The 15,842-nt window shown below is 42.9% G+C and overlaps 1 protein-coding gene across 1 annotated transcript; it reads right to left on the bottom strand.

Moving 5' to 3' along the window:
- Positions 1-6,954: 6,954 nt before the first annotated feature.
- FASLG (Fas ligand) lies at positions 6,955-15,597 on the bottom strand. Its single transcript, XM_027564842.1, has 4 exons — positions 14,447-15,597; positions 13,802-13,847; positions 9,445-9,501; positions 6,955-8,178 (listed from the first exon to the last, which is right to left on the bottom strand). The coding sequence occupies exons 1-4, from the start codon at positions 14,780-14,782 to the stop codon at positions 7,784-7,786; spliced, it is 834 nt and encodes a 277-aa protein (XP_027420643.1). The 5' UTR covers positions 14,783-15,597; the 3' UTR covers positions 6,955-7,783.
- Positions 15,598-15,842: the final 245 nt, after the last annotated feature.

Genomic DNA, 15,842 nt, shown 5'->3' with positions numbered 1-15,842 from the left:
TTTTAAGAAATCTCTTTGCATGTGGAAAGAACTTAAGACATAGGGTTAGACAATTACAGTTAAGTCCCACTTCCACCATTTCTTAGCCACGTCACCTTTAGCAAGGCTCACAACTTTCCAGGATTTCAGTTGTTTTGTGTATAAAATAAGGATAACAATCTACCTTACAGAGTTTAGTGAAAAATAAACAAGATAAGGTACATGAGAGAGCTTGACAAGCCATAAAATTCTACAGGAGTATTAAGCAGCAAAGACCTATGACCAGTGTGTAGAGGACTTCAATCTAAGAAATAACTTTCTAAAATGTAATGTAGTCCAGTACAAAAATGGGTTCCCTCACAGTTCAGTGAGTCCTCTCTTCTGAAACTATTCAAATAGAGAATATGTTTGGAAATGGGTTCCATTTGGAAATACGGCAAAGGGGACTTCTACACTAGAAGAAAGTTTGCCTTATTTCGAAGATTACTTATTGACTTAAGATCTGCAATGAGTAATTTTTGGCAACTGGGGAAATTTCAGGTTTATACATGGCAATCTTAATATACCCTGTCTTCCTTCCTTCTTAAGGCCATGATAGAGACACGTATATCTATGAGAAGAACTCAAGCAGAACCTAAAGGCTGGTCGGTCTTTATGCTGTCAGCTATCAGTGAAGAGCTAGTCCTTGCTGGTACAAACCCAAGGATGTGTAACAGGAAACAGGAGTTTTCTTTTTTTTTTAATTTGTCTATTTTTATTTTTGGTTGTGCTAGGTCTTCATTGCGGCATGGGCGTTTCTTGGGTCTACTCTGTGGTTGCAGTGCACAGGCTTCTCATTAAAGTGGCTTCTCTTGTTGCAGAGCACGGGTTCTAGGGTGTACGGGCCTCCGTAGCTGTGGCACGTGGGCTCAGCAGTGGCAGCTCCCAGGCTCTGGAGCAGAGGTTCAGTAGTTGTGGCACATGATCTTAGTTGCTCCACAGCCTGTGGGTTCTTCCCAGACAAGGGATCAAACCCATGTCCCCTGCAATGGCAGGTGGATTCTTTATCACTGAGCCATGAGAGAATCCCCAGACAACAGTTTTCTGACTCCAACACAAACTGTACCTCCTACTCGAGAGTAGCAAAACCATACTATGTAAATGGCACAGCATCCTCCCAATTGCTCAGACAAAAAATGAAAGAACTGTCACTTCCCTCATGTCCCACATCCAATCCATTAACAAATTTGTTTAACACTAACATCAAATTGACTCTCAGTACCCTGGTTCAAGCCACTGCCCTCTCCAACCTGGAGTGCTAAAGCAGCCTACAACTGTCCTCCCAACTCAGAGGCTGTTGTTCTTCATAAACAACTAGAGGTCACATCACTCTCTGTTTCTAGCCCTTTAAAGCCTTTCTATGACCCTTAGAATAAAATCCATACTCTTTTACAAAGTTCCCAAGGCCCTACATCATCTGGCCTCTGGTAACCTTTCCAACCAGTTTTCATCAACTCACTCCACTCCAACTATATACCTTTTTCGTCTTATGCCTTTGCATTTTAATTTCTCTGCTTCATGTGTTCTGAGTGGTATCCCCTCAGCACTTATCAAACAATCCCCTCCTTCTTCTCCCCTCTCCACCATCTTATCTCCCTTACAATTTCTTCATTAGCACTTACTGTGTGTGTTCAGTCACTCAGTCACGTCCGACTCTTTGCGACCCCATGGATTGTGGCCCATCAGGCTCCTCTGAGAGGAGGAGATTCGTGAGATTCTCCAGGCAGGAATCCTGGAGTGGGTAGCCATTTCTTTCTCCATGGGAGTCTTCCTGACCCAGGAATTGAACCTGGATCTCTTGCCTCTCCTGCATTGGCAGGCACTGCCACCCATACCACTGCACCGCCTGGGGAGCCCATAACTAACTAGACACTTGCTTCTTTTCTGTTGTCTATTTACCATGTCTCCATTAGAACATAACTCCATAAGAGACTTTATTTTTTGTCGTACTCATGGTATCTTGGATAGTTTCTGGTAGATGGGAGACATTGAACAGTTTTTGAATGAATTGAGCGTATGCTTCCTTTCAAGTACTAGGATTTGGGGTGACACATTTAAGGAAATAACTGCAGCAAATTTGAGGGATGCTGGTGATGTCTAACACTCAATTTTAGGTGTAACTTACACTGTGTGTATAATGTAATCTCTATCCATTAGCCCCAAACTGTCAATAAAATTTGTGTACACCCAGCAACCTGTGGTAGGAGTGCCTTGAGGGCAACGCAGATGGTCCACCGTAGGAGTACCTTAGAGAACATGCACTGCCAGAATCCAGGTGAGAGCCAGGAAACCTGCTGTTAATGTCATGTGGACGCTCAAAGAATGGAGGTCTTTCCTGAAATTTTCAGAAAAATTAGGACAACTTTTAGAACAGAAGACAACTTTCAACAGAATGTGATTGAGGTTCATGTCATTCTACTGAGAAAGAGAAGAAAGGATAACCCCATAGAATTGAAGGGGTCTCCGAGAAAGAGAAGAGACAGGCCCAGTGCACTTTTCTCTAAAGATGTACCAGGTAGAACAGTGAAGAAATGTCTGCCAGCAAAGGGAAAACTTTAGCGACAGCAAGAAAGTTGTCATTGAGGTGATGCTTTTCTACCCTCTGGGTGAAATGTAAGGAGCAAAATACCCACTTAGCTGTCTATATTTCCAAGGCTGGTGGTTTCTAGATGAATCCCAAAGATTCCTGGCTACTATCAGTAGTTATATTATTTCTGAATAATGTCCATTTTTGAGTCTGAAGGCCCTAAGGAATGGGCTTTAATTCAGCTTTCCTAGGATTACCTCATTCTGCCTCTGGATAATTCAAAACCCTGGAAAAGAAACACACAAATACATACACACAAAGAGAAAGTAAAAAATTGTTTCTACTAACATCAGAACTTAACCAAACTCCTTTGAAAAAATGTAATTTAACATACAATTTAACAGCACTCTTTCTTAGATAAGGACCAAGAAATGTCTATGGTTTAACCTCTTTAAGGAAATCTTACAGTGTGGCTTTGAGGAGGCAGCTTCTTAACCAATTCAACGTCTTCCAATGATCTGTTGTTTCAAGTTAGTCATTCTCACAGTGATGGCCCCAGTAAAGCTTTTTTTTCTGAAAAGCTGTGGTAAGTCAAAACCTACTTCAGAGGATACAAAGTCACCACTCTGGGGGGCTAAGAAAAAAAATATGGTTTTCTACGTTTTTAGTTCTTTGAAGCAAAAGAAAGAAAACCTCAAACTACTGAACCAGAGGTGACCTTTTTTTTTTTTCAATAAGTGTTCTACTTTGGGTTTAGCATTTCATAAGGGAACGATGGCTGACTCTATTTTTGTTGAGCACATTCCAAAAGTTTTAGAGTTTTGACATCCCTTGTATTCCTGCTTACAGAAAAATAGCTAAAGAAACTGTTAGTACCTCTTCCCTGAAATGAATATTTAAAGCATAGTAAGTTACAAACTTGTCCTCAGAAAATCCCAAAGGCGTCCTAGCAGAGCAGACTCAGATGCGTAAAAGGGCCAGTAGTACCACAACTAGCTAATGGCATCAGGTCCCCTCTGGATGCCCAGCACCATTCCTCTTTCCTCTTTGCTCTAATACCATTATCTAGAAGGGCCCACTGACCCCTAAAAATGGTCCAGCCAACTTCCCATGACCATCAGAACCAGTTTACTTCAATGGATGGAGCCATATGAAGAAGAAACTGATGAGGAAAATTCATTGTGAGGGTTGGGAGTACAATCAGCCAAAAGAAGGGTGAATACCTCTCTGACTTTCTCCAAGAGGTACCTGGTCAGAAACCTGACCATATAAAGCAGATTAATCAACAGAAGAGTTTTAAGGCGATCAGGTGACGTACTCCAACCTGGACCTTTTGTTTTGTTCATTAATTTATTCAACAAATACATATTGAAAAAAGTGAAAGTGTTAATGGCTCAGTCATGTCCGATCATTTGAGACCCTATGGTCTGCCAGGCTCCTCTGTCCATGGAATTTCCTAGGCGAGAATACTGGAGTGGGTTGCCATTCCCTTCTCCAGGGGATCTTCCAGACCCAGGGATCGAACCCGGGACTCCTGCACTGCAGGCAGATTCCTTACTGTCTGAACTACCAGGGAAAACAAATATGTATTGAGTATCTTCCAAATGACAGTTTCAGCTCTAATTACCTAAAAATTTTCCTCAACATTCTCCCCAAAGCTCCTGGTAATTCCAAGGACCAATTAGATCTTTCTTGTTTTCTAATTCCATGAATTAAGATGCACAATTTTTTTTCATCTGTAGCCTCAAACTACCATTGGATAATCTAGTCAAAGATGGATAAACATGCACACACATCCATGAGGCAACACAGCTATAGATTCACTACTCTGAAAAACATATCCACTGAAAGGCCTTTGCCTTATGATTAAAGTTATTTAGCCAACAAATATTTATTGAGCACCTAATATGTGCTGGCGGAGAAGGCAATGGCACCCCACTCCAATACTCTTGCCTGGAAAATTCCATGGATGGAGGAGCCTGGCGGGCTGCAGTCCATGGGGTCGCTAAGAGTTGGACACAACTGAGCGACTTCACTTTCACTTTTCACTTTCATGCATTGGAGAAGGAAATGGCAACCCACTCCAGTACTATTGCCTGGAGAATCCCAGGGAAGGGGGAGCCTGGTGGGCTGCCATCTATGGGGTCGCATAGAGTTGGACACGACTGAAGCGACTTAGCAGCAGCAGCAATATGTGCTGGCACTGAGTTAGGTAATCTGGAATAAATACAAAGGCAAACACAACAGAAAAGGTCTTGCTTTTGGAACTTTTATTCTAACAGGAAAAAAAAAAAACAGATTTTTTAAATGGTCAAATAAATAACCTAGCCAGATTCCTGGCTAAAAAAAAATGGAGCTCATGTGTGTGGAAAGAACCTTCTCAGATGTTTGTCTCTACCAGGAAAATGAGAAACGAAGCCATTACTGATGGAAGAGGAAGGTTAAAGAAAGGTTTGGGTTGTTTTGTGGTTTGATTTATCTTTTAGTGAAAGGGAATACGTGAGTATATATGTATTACATGCTAGTGGGCATTATTTCATAGACAGCTAGTTTGAAGATCAAGAAGAAAGAAGAAAATTTTTAAACAGGTAAAGCAGGGAAGAGGAAATGAGTCTAGTGCACAAATAAATGGTCCTCTTCCTCCTCCGTATTGGATGGAAGAAAGAGATCATTCAGATGCAGGTGGGTTTGTGTTTCAGTGGTAGAAGTGAGATTCCATGGTGGGAGGAGGGGATGTGGTTGGTTTACAAGAGGAAAAGACATGATGTAATTGTCTCAAACAGTGAAAAAAAAAAAATGCTCATGAAGAAACTGAAGAAAAAGTGGTGGGCCTTTGAATGCTGATTTGAAATCTCTGATCACTAATAAAAAGCAGTGGTTCTCAACCAGGAGGGACTTTGTCTCCTCACCCCCAGCCTGGGGACATTTGGCCTCATTCGGTGATATTTTTGGTTATCACACAGGGCGGGAGGGGAATGCTACTGGTAGCTAGAGGGTAGCAGGCAGGGATACTGCTAAACATACTAAATGTGCAGGCAGGACAACCCTCACAACAAGAATCAGGAGCCCAGAATGTCAACAGAACCGAGGCTGGGAAACCCTGACATAAAGTGATGTCATATTTGTGTATAGACCATCTCGCAAAAGTTACAGAAGGAGACAGTGATGTTCCTTGTGGGCAGAGGTGGAGCCACAGGACAGGACGAGAAGAGGACTTACTTTCATCCTATATCTTCGTACACCTTTTACAATTTGTACCATGTGCATGTATTACCTATTCAAATAAATCAAAAGACAGAAATAATTCACTGATGGATAAATAATTGATTGGCTGATTTAAGTAGATGATAGATAAAAATAAAATGAAACTAATCAATCAGTTGGAGTTATTTTTCTCCAGCAACATCCAGCTGCTAGGATGCCAGCATAAAGAAAATGAAATTTTTACAAGAGGAAAATAGTGACTGTAACAGAGTATTTTGGAGTTCAGGGTCTTTCCAAGGTACTAATTGTAATGACAGATCATGGAAAAGAGTGAAGATAAAGAAGGAGCTGATAGATAAGCAAGAAAATGATATTATTTATTAATTGAATGTCAAATATGGGAAAATATATATTTTAGGAGAGAAAATGTTGGACCAGTTGAGTTGGAATTACAGGAGATTGTGTTGTGAAAATAAGGTGCTGAAGTCAAATTTTAACAGAAGTGTTATTTTTAACAGTGACAAAATATAAGGAGAAGTCATGGTAATAAGCATTTGGACAAAATAGGAAAAGGTCATTGTGACTGACCAAGGTGAGAGGGCAAGAAACAGGTGTTTGGATGGATCTCTCAGATTTGTAGCTTCTTCTGGAGAATAATGTACCTCCCCTTATTAATAATGGCAGATACTAGTTTTGACATTCCACTATGTATCAGATACTTTATGTATGTATTACCCCACTTTTGTCCAAAAAAGGTCAAGTGACCTGCATAGTTATTAAGTAGAGGAACGAAGATTCAAATTCAGGTTTTTAGGCCCAAAGTCTATGCCCTTTCCATTGTGCCATGTCTCTGCCACCACGAAAAGACAAACTGTCATCAAATCTATGGGAAATAGGTGAGCTTAACACTGGCAATAATATTGGTAATGGAAACTGGGTAGTAGGAGAAAGAAGGGAAAGAGAATATAGTGAGGAGAGGAGAGCCTGGCAAAGATGCAAAGGTCTGCCTCATAACTCTTCTCACACTAGTATATTCTTCTTTAAGTGGGCTTAAGTCATAATGAATGAGGAAGCCATGGAGAAAAGAAATAATAAGGAAAAGATACAAACCTTAGTGATTTCCAAATAGAACACTTATAATGCCTACCTATATTATAAAATATAGTTTTTGTTATGGGTATTCTTTTCATTAAAAATGTACAAAATACATATAAATATGGTTATATTATGGGAAAACAGCATTAATAACTGACAATCAAAGAGCTTTGAGGACTATTAGAGTTGGTTACCAAAAAGCATTCAAAATCTACCATCAAATGCAGCCCATATTCTAACATGCCCTTCCCAATTTCCACATTCTTTCTACTTATGTAACCCTCTAGTCACATACTCACACTCACACACACACACACACACACACACCCCTACAATTGCACTGGAAATATACATGCTGTATAGGGAGTGCATTAAGTTCCCAAAAGATTTCTTTTGCTTCTCTGTTAACATGACCTGATGGCTCAGACTGTACATCTAGAAATAAAGATGCTGCCAGTGGGATGCTGGCCTTTCAGTCTCTTTAGCTTATCATGCAAGCCTGGTCCTCTTTTCCCATCCCTTATACATTCATGTCATATCCATATACATGAAAGACAGCCTCCCCTGAGGTAGACAGTAGACCCACCCCAAGAGGTGAGTTCAAAGGTGCCATTTTCAATGTGTCCGAATGCACTAGGCCACTTAAGATGAGTGTAGTTGCTGACACAAGCAACTGGTAGTCACTTTTCCCTGCCTTTGCACCTCCACATGGCAGCCCAGAGTTTCATGTTCATTGCTCACAGTCCTCCTCCTGTCTGGTTTGTGGACCTTAGGTGAGATAAGGAACTGTAGACCTGCTGGACTCTGTGGTCTCAAGATCCTCCTGGTTCATGTCTTCGCTCATGACCTCAAGTGGACTTCAGAAAACTCTCATTCAAGACAATATTCTCAGGGCCTGTAATAAGGAATCATAATGGAGAGAATCCCAGAGTGCTTTTCTTAGAGTTTATATAAGCCAAAAAATGTCTTAGATTCCTCAAAACTGACCAGAGAGAGTTCAGATACATTGACATATAAATGGTCAGCACTGGTTAGATTGAATACAGCCCCCAGGTAGCTGCTGCGGGCCCACATCTTGCCAGAAGTGCAGTAGTTCATCATCTTCCCCTCCATCAGCACCATGTCCTGGGGGTACCTAAAGTTCCTGGAGTAGACCTTGTGGCTCAGGGGCTGGTTGTTGCAGGACTGACCCCGGAAGTACACTTTGGAATACACAAAATACAGCCCAGTTTCATTGATCACAAGGCTGCCCTTCTTGTACTTCACCCCAGAGACCAGGGCAATTCCATAGGTGTCTTCCCATTCCAAAGGGATGGATCTTGAGTTGAGCTTGCCTGAAATCAAACCAGAGAGGAGCTTTCAGCCAGGAATGCTCATGTATCCCACAGATCAAGCTTTCAAGGCAAAACTGTGGACCATTCCTTGAGCAAATGCTTTTTCCCTAAGTGACAGAGAACTGGGTGATGGGTCAGACCTGACCTGTTACTGAACTTCTTCAGCACGTTTATCAAATTGACTCCCTCGATTTTATCATCCACACAACTGGGACAATAACATATGTTTCTAACCAGCTGCAGTGAGAAAAGACTAGGATGATTTTAGCTCTCTGGAACAGAGATTCTATGAACAGAGGTTCAGAACTAGCATCCAGATTGCTAGAGTTTGAGTCTCTTCATGAGAGGAGAAGTCAAATCCAAGGAACTCTGAAGTTCTAAAGTTGGAAAGGATCTTAGGAATCATCTAGTCCAACTCTTCACCTACACGAAAGATTCTTCAGTATGGGCAAAAATCCCCTTTCCTTTGTATCTGCACAGCATGGTGTACATACCTACTTCAAGCAGAGAATGCTGAAAATATTGCTTTCATACCTTTCATGTCTTTCCCTATTAGATTGTAAGCTCCTTGAAGGCAGGTGCCATGTGTGATTCAACTCCACATGCCCCAGGTTTGGCACAAAGCATGTGCTTAAGAAATATCTGTTGATCTAAACTGGATCATTTTACAGCCTCTGCTGACATAGTTTCAGGGACAGCAGCATGCCAGTTTCTGTGATACGCATCCACTTTGCAGATACTGGTGGACTTCACACTGACAGTGCCCCCACTGTCTTGCTATCAAATCATGTCACTCCACGGCACGACCACGTGTGCCAGGACCCAGCCTCCCTTCTCCTATTTCTGCATGGACAGAGTAAAGCTCTCCCAGAAAACCAGGGAAACACATATTGAAATAATTCACTGTTCACCATCTCCCCAGCTCTCACCTCTTGGACCTGTGTCCCAAATTCCCCAAGGGTCCTTGGAGCGAGTGAAGAGAGTGAGCTCCTTATGAGCAGGGATCATGTCATAAGCAGCTCCATTTCTCCTGTTTAGAGCAGGGCCTTGCCCAGAGCCGCCCTTTGTGTGTGTGTGTGTGTGTGTGTGTGTGTGTGTGTGTGTGCATGTGTGTGGTGTTGACGTAACTAGAAAGATGTGACTACTCTTGGGTTTCAAATACTGTCACTGGAAAGTATCATCTCCCTCAGAGCACAGTCACGGAAACCAACCAGCTACTCTGCTTTTTGCCAAAGGCTTTCCCAAGATGGCCCTCCAGATACAGACCTGTTAAATGAGCTGCTTTTTTCAGTTCCTTTTTCTCAGAGGGTGGACTGGGGTGACCTGTATTATAGAGAGATGAAAGATACATGTAAAAGTGACATAACTACTATTCTTTTTTGTGGGACTCTAAACAGGGCATTTAAATAAAAGATATTTTTATAAGCATAAATGGCAACAGTCTAACATCCACTAATCATTCAAGTCCAAACTGCAGGACTTACAGCAGCCTATATTTCAGAAACAGGTAAAAAGGAGTCAAATTAAGATAGACATGCATAAATTATAAATTACAAAACAATATAAAGGTCAGTTTATAAAGCCCTCCATATAAGTTACTGCATTTATAACTCCCAACAATCCTTTGAGGCGGCAATCCTTACAGATGCCAAAATGAGCTTGGAAGTTGGGTGACTTGTCCAAGAAGACCCGCTAACTCAGTGTCAGAGTGGGACCAACACTCAGGTCTCCTGAGTCCAAATCCCGGGCTCTTGCGTCTCTGGCTCTGCTGCCCTCAGGACTACAGGACAAAGGTTGAAGAAGACTGCTAATGTCCAGGCCACTAGGTCTTCCCCAGCGGCATTCTACAGTTGGCCCCAGATTAATTCCTCTAAGGTCTCAAACACCGCGAATGACTCCTCATTAAACATGTAATTGCACACAGGTGTTCCCCACCACACGCTCTCTGCCCATCTGTCCAGCCTCCTCTGGCTCACTCCCCTACCCTGGACACTGCCACACAGCAGTTCTGAGCACACCCAGCCTCCTGCCTCTGTGCTTTTGTCTGTGCTACTCTTCCTGCCTGGAATGCCCTCCCAAACTGATCTCTGTGTCAAATTCCTATTGACACTACAAACACCACCTAAAATATCTCTTTTCCTGGAAAACATTCCCAAGCCTTTCTAATCAAATATGATTTTTCCCTCCACTGAAACCTGGAAGCATTCTGGCTTCACCCTATTTTGTCCATTCTGACTCACCTTTTTTTCAATGGTAACTGGATGACTGGTCTTACTCCTCCAAATAAATAGCAAATTCCTTACTATATGTTTCATCTACCAGAGTAATTAGCTCAGTTTCTAACCCAGGGCATGCAATCAGTATATGTGCATTAAATTAAATTGAAAGATTGAAAATAGACAACAGTTCTCAAAATAGATACTATTTCTCTGACTTGAGATATTTCAGTGGAATAGCACTACCATTTGGCTAATGAGTTCAGCTAACTTAGACTTTGAAGAAAGTTGCATAGAAGAGTGCTCATCCACAGCAGGCTCCTCACGGTTAGCCTGTAAAACTCCATATGATGTGCGCATGCTCCCACTGAGACTATGATGTGAGCAGTCATTCCCTCTGTAGCTGCCCAAGACCACACATCATGAGTGAGGTGTTAGCGAACAGGAAAGGCAAAACTGAGTCTCTTCTACATTCCTATACCACAAACCATCTGTGCAGCTATCTGGCATTCAGCCATAAACTGACAGGAAATGGAACAGAGAACCACATGCTGCCTATCTTTATATCCCTCAAGTGTTGGTCTCATAGAAGGTACTCAATAAAAATATCTGCTGGATAAATGCTGGAATAAATAAAGTAGAAATATACCCTACACTTTTGAGGATGACTGTTTCCTGCTCCAGGGTCTTTGCACATGACATTCTCAGAGCTGGACTGCTTTTCCCAGCCTCCCACACCCCCGGCCCCTCCGCCACACATACACACACTCACATTAACAACACCTCCTTAGAGGGGACTTTCCAGACCATTCTATCTTAGGTTGCATTTAGCACAGCTTGAAAGTCTGTTGTCTGTTTGCTTGCTTTTGTTTATCTTCTCTAGCATGCTAAGAGCTCCATGAGAGCAGGCCCCTTGTCTCTCTTGTTCTGCTATCACCCACTAACCCACACCCAGACTGGCATGCAGGAAGCACTCCAAGAACATTTGTGAAAGAATAAAAGATTCAGTGAGTTAACTGTGGAAAAATGACAGTGAACCAAATAAGAAAGTTTAAATAATCTACAGTAGTAAGTACCTCCCAGTTAACCTGTTGGTATAAGTCCTTCTAGATGCTTACTAAGAATATGAAAATATGTATATGTATTTAAAGAGTGAATATTAAATGAAATACACTGTTTTATAACTTGTTTTTTTATCTAACAACATGGACAATCTCTATGATATTGAATGTCCTTCTAGTATACAGCTTTAGTTGCTGCATGTTATGCTCTTGTGTGAATACACTGTGATGTGTTTAACTAATTTCCTATTGAGTGGCATTTAACTGTCTCCTAAATGGTTTATTAGAAATAGTCTTCTAAGAAAGTGGTGAACATCCTTATTATAAATTTTCAGACACATTTTATTTTCTTTAGATAGCTTTAGTGATGAGATTACAAGGTAAATTAACAGTATTAATCCTTTGATATATTTTCCCCAACTGCTCTTTAGAGAAGGTATAGTGGAGAAGGCAATGGCACCCCATTCCAGTACTCTTGCCTGGAAAATCCCATGGACGGAGGAGCCTGGTAGGCTGCAGTCCATGGGGTCGATAAGAGTCGGACACGACTGAGCGACCTCAGTTTCACTTCTCACGTTCATGCATTGGAGAAGGAAATGGCAACCCACTCCAGTGTTCTTGCCTGGAGAATCCCAGGGACGGGGGAGCCTGGTGGGCTGCTGCCTATGGGGTCGCACAGAGTCTGACACGACTGAAGTGACTTAGGAGCAGCAGCAGCAGCAATTTACATGCCCACTGACTGTCACTAAGCAGACCCTTTTCACTCACATTTTTTGCCAATTGGGCTTTATTTTTTTAAACTTCACTAATTAGATGGGTCAACCTAGGTATCCCCCTTTTTAAAATTTGCATCTCTTATCTCATTAGTAGAGTTGCTAATTTGATTTCTATGTGATAACACACCAATTTCTGGCCCATCTGGTTTGGCCTAAGGAAGATACTTAATACTTGTTATTGGGACAGGTTGATCTGACTCATCTGCTAACTTGATTTTTAATCACTAAAAGGACTCTAGAGAGTGTTGAAAGATGAGTAATTTGGTACCCCTTTTACCGGCCACATTTCACTGATCTTCAAAGCTATTTTATATTAGAAATCCTCCAGAAGCTTTATTCTTCTAACGAACATTTGTACTCTGCTTGGGTACATCTGGAATTTCTCTTTACAGGTTCATACCCAGAATTAGAAACCAGAGGACCTTACCAATAGCTCCTACAAGAGCCTACCTTCCAGGGCAATAGGGTGTCTTGGGTTTCTCAGGCACAGCCTGAGAATTTGGAGCAGGCTTCCCTGACTAGATGACCAATGCTGTCTTCTCTTTGCAGAGGCATCTTGCCTGTCATCTTTATTTCTCATTCCATGACCATCAGAGACAGATAGGAGTAGGAGTTTCCCTGTGTCACAGGGCCAGAGCATGTACTGGTAAGAGCTGGAGGTGACAAGGCATCAGGAGCCTGAGTTCCTTCTCAGCCCCATTCCAGCCTCTGTGCCCAGAGGTCTTGGGCACATTACTAATCTGTCTGGTGTTTTGTTTCTCTTCTGAAAGGTGAGATGACTGGACTGGATGTTCTCTAAGCTCCTTTCCATCTTAGTTTAATGAGTATTCTAAATCCACAGTTTCCCAAACTATGTTCTGAAACTTTAAGAGGCCGACGTTCAACATTGTGATCTTCCTGTCCTGGATGTCACATAGAGGATTTCCCTTTATTATCAAAAATAGTGCATGATTGTCTCCGAGTGAAGTGGGACTACCCTCTGAAAAATGCCTAACGTTTTCCTCCAAGCTTTCCAGCGGCTGCAAGAGAACCACCCTAATGTGGATGACTGCTTGCCCACTCTTTAAAAGCTTAAATATAACCTATTAAAATTTAAATCAGATCTGACTCTTAAGTAATCTCTTATAGAGTTTAAATAGGAGAGCAAGGATCTTTCCCAGCAACAGCTGTGTCTGCCTGCACCTCCCCTTTTCTCCTGAGGAGCTATAGCCGCCGCCCTGTGCATGGGAATCAGGAGGCCTGAGGAAGGGGGCAGGCCTGGAGCCAGCTCCTTGTGGGGGCAAAGGTCCAGGGTTGTACATGTGTGTTTCTCTTTCCAAATTCAAGCAGAAATTAGTTTTGAATTTTTTTGTGATACTTAACTAAACTAATTTTGAACAGTTAAACTCACTTCATATTTTAGGGCAGTTTCAAGAACCAAAATGACATGAGATTTTGGAATTGGTTAGGATTTCTCTTCCATAGTCTATATGTGCCCAAGAATAAGATGGAATTCAAGATACTCCTCCAACATGGTTCGGTGCTGAGGACTGTTTTTAGAAACTCAGTGTGCAAGCATAAAAAAACTCACCTATTTGCTTCTCCAAAGATGATGCTGTATGCCTTTGGCTGGTGGACTGGCAAAAGAGAAAAGATATATAATAACTATGAAGCTCTTTAAGCAAAGGAAGAACTGTCAAATAAACTAAGCACTGGAAAGGAAATCTAACCACGCAGTACCTCTCCTAACTCAGACTCTGGCCAAGCAATTGTGCCTGTCCATGCCTCAGTTTTGCGATTTGAAATAGTTCTAATACTTTTAAGCACTTCCAGGGAAATTTAGTTTGTGCATTTGAACAAATTCACTTCTCAGATGCCAAGTTCCTTTTCTTTGTTGAATCAAGTATGAGGTAGGTAGTAAAGGTCTTCCTTTCTCAGATGATCAGCCAACTGAGAAAGGAAGAACTCTTAACTGCCAGTCCTAATTTGATCCTGATCCCTCCCAAGATAGAAAATACTCCTTCCACCCATATGAGCCCCCATTTCTCTGCAGGTAGAATAGGATGGCTAGTGTGATTCATTTCTAAGACAGGAAGAAAGGATTGAGAAGTACGCTGCAAGCCAAGTGTGGTCCATGTGGATTCCTGTTGCCCTCCTCCCCCACTTCAGCAGGGCAGTTTCACCCCATCCCCCACCCCTGCACCTTCAGGGTGTGGCAATCCCCCAGGCAGCTTACCTCTCTGAGTTCAGCCAACTCCTTCTGTAGATGGAAGAGCTGAAATATCCCCAGCCCCAATCCAACCAGGGCCACCAGAACCATGAAAAACATCACAAGGAGACACAGGCCTGTGTTGTGGTCCCTCCTCTTCTTCAGAGGTGGTGGCGGTAGTGGAGGCAGGGGTGGCGGTGGCGGTAGTGTTGGGGGTGGCGGTGGTGGTGGCCTCCTTTGCCCCGGCCTTCCTGGCACTGAGGACGGACAGGGGAAGACTGATCCTGGAGAGGCCCAGGGGGAGCTGGCACTGCTGTCCACCCAGAAGATTGGGGGGTATGGGTAATTCAAGGGCTGCTGCATGGCATCCAGTGCCTCAGGCCAGCCCCCAGCCCAGGGTTTTCCTCTTCTTCAGTCGTGTGGAGGCCCAGGTGTCAAAGGCCAGACTCCTGTTTCTGACTGCTCAAGAGAAGGAAGCCGGTTCTCTCTTTATAGAGTTTCCAGAACTGAGGGAAACACCTCTCTTTCGTTCTCTTTCGGCTTCTCAAAGAGACACCCACTCACTCTGCATCTGACCCTGAGAAGCCTCAAGAAACTCAGAGCAAACCCCCCCGGGAAGTTTCCGCCCACAACTTTATGATGAAAGCTTTCAAAACCCCAATCGCTGCTGCCCTGCTCCCTCAAAGGCTGGGAGGGTGGGCTCGTTGTCCTCAGGCCCTGAGAGAGGGGGTAGCATCAGAGCAGCTCTGTGGGCTCCAGCCGTTGTTCAGCTACAAGGAGAGTGGCCTGTGGGGCGAAAGCACCGAGTCATGGCCAGAGGAGTCACTTCTGTGTCTTACCTTTGGCAGGAGGGAATCACCCCCTGCTGCCATCCCTCCCCCACACCCAAATACTGTTTACGCTGACACAGCAAAGCACCATAGTTTACAGGTTACAACATGCCTGCCTACTCTATAACAGATCAGAGACTGCAAACCAGTGGCCCATATGCCTCACAGAGTCCTCAGACTTGCTTTGCTTGTGCCTTATAATGTTGTTTATTTCTATTTACTGTCCTCCTCAAAAAACAGGATAGTCCATACTGCAGACATTCATCTCTGTTTTGCTGAACCTAGAACTCAGACCAGAAAAGCAATAGCCATTGCGATACTTTAAGTATCACAAGATAAACCAACCACAGATGCCTGGGGCAAAAGATTACTGTTGAGACTCACAGTGGACTGCTGTTATCACTGAATAGTGTTCTTCCAAAGTGTAAGCACCGAATCCCAATCCCCAATGTAACTGTACTTGGAGATAATGCCTTTAAGGTGTAATTAAGGTTAAATGAGGTAGTCTGAGTGGGACCCTAACCCAACATGATTAATGTCCTTACAAGAAGAGGTAGAGGGCTCCCTTTGTGGCCCAGTGGTTGGGAATCTGC

Source organism: Bos indicus x Bos taurus, chromosome 16 (genome assembly GCF_003369695.1).
Source record: "Bos indicus x Bos taurus breed Angus x Brahman F1 hybrid chromosome 16, Bos_hybrid_MaternalHap_v2.0, whole genome shotgun sequence".
NCBI lineage: Eukaryota > Metazoa > Chordata > Mammalia > Artiodactyla > Bovidae > Bos > Bos indicus x Bos taurus.
This window is presented reverse-complemented; position numbering and strand designations above follow the sequence as displayed.

What these genes read in the sequence shown, in the direction of transcription:
- FASLG (XM_027564842.1), bottom strand. Translation starts at nt 14,782, where the DNA reads ATGCAGCAGCCCTTGAATTACCCATACCCCCCAATCTTCTGGGTGGAC. An exon ending in AGTTGGCTGAACTCAGAGAG is followed by an intron (nt 13,848 to 14,446) that starts GTAAGCTGCCTG and finishes CTCTTTTGCCAG; the next exon opens with TCCACCAGCCAAAGGCATAC. An exon ending in ATCTTTGGAGAAGCAAATAG is followed by an intron (nt 9,502 to 13,801) that starts GTGAGTTTTTTT and finishes TCTATAATACAG; the next exon opens with GTCACCCCAGTCCACCCTCT.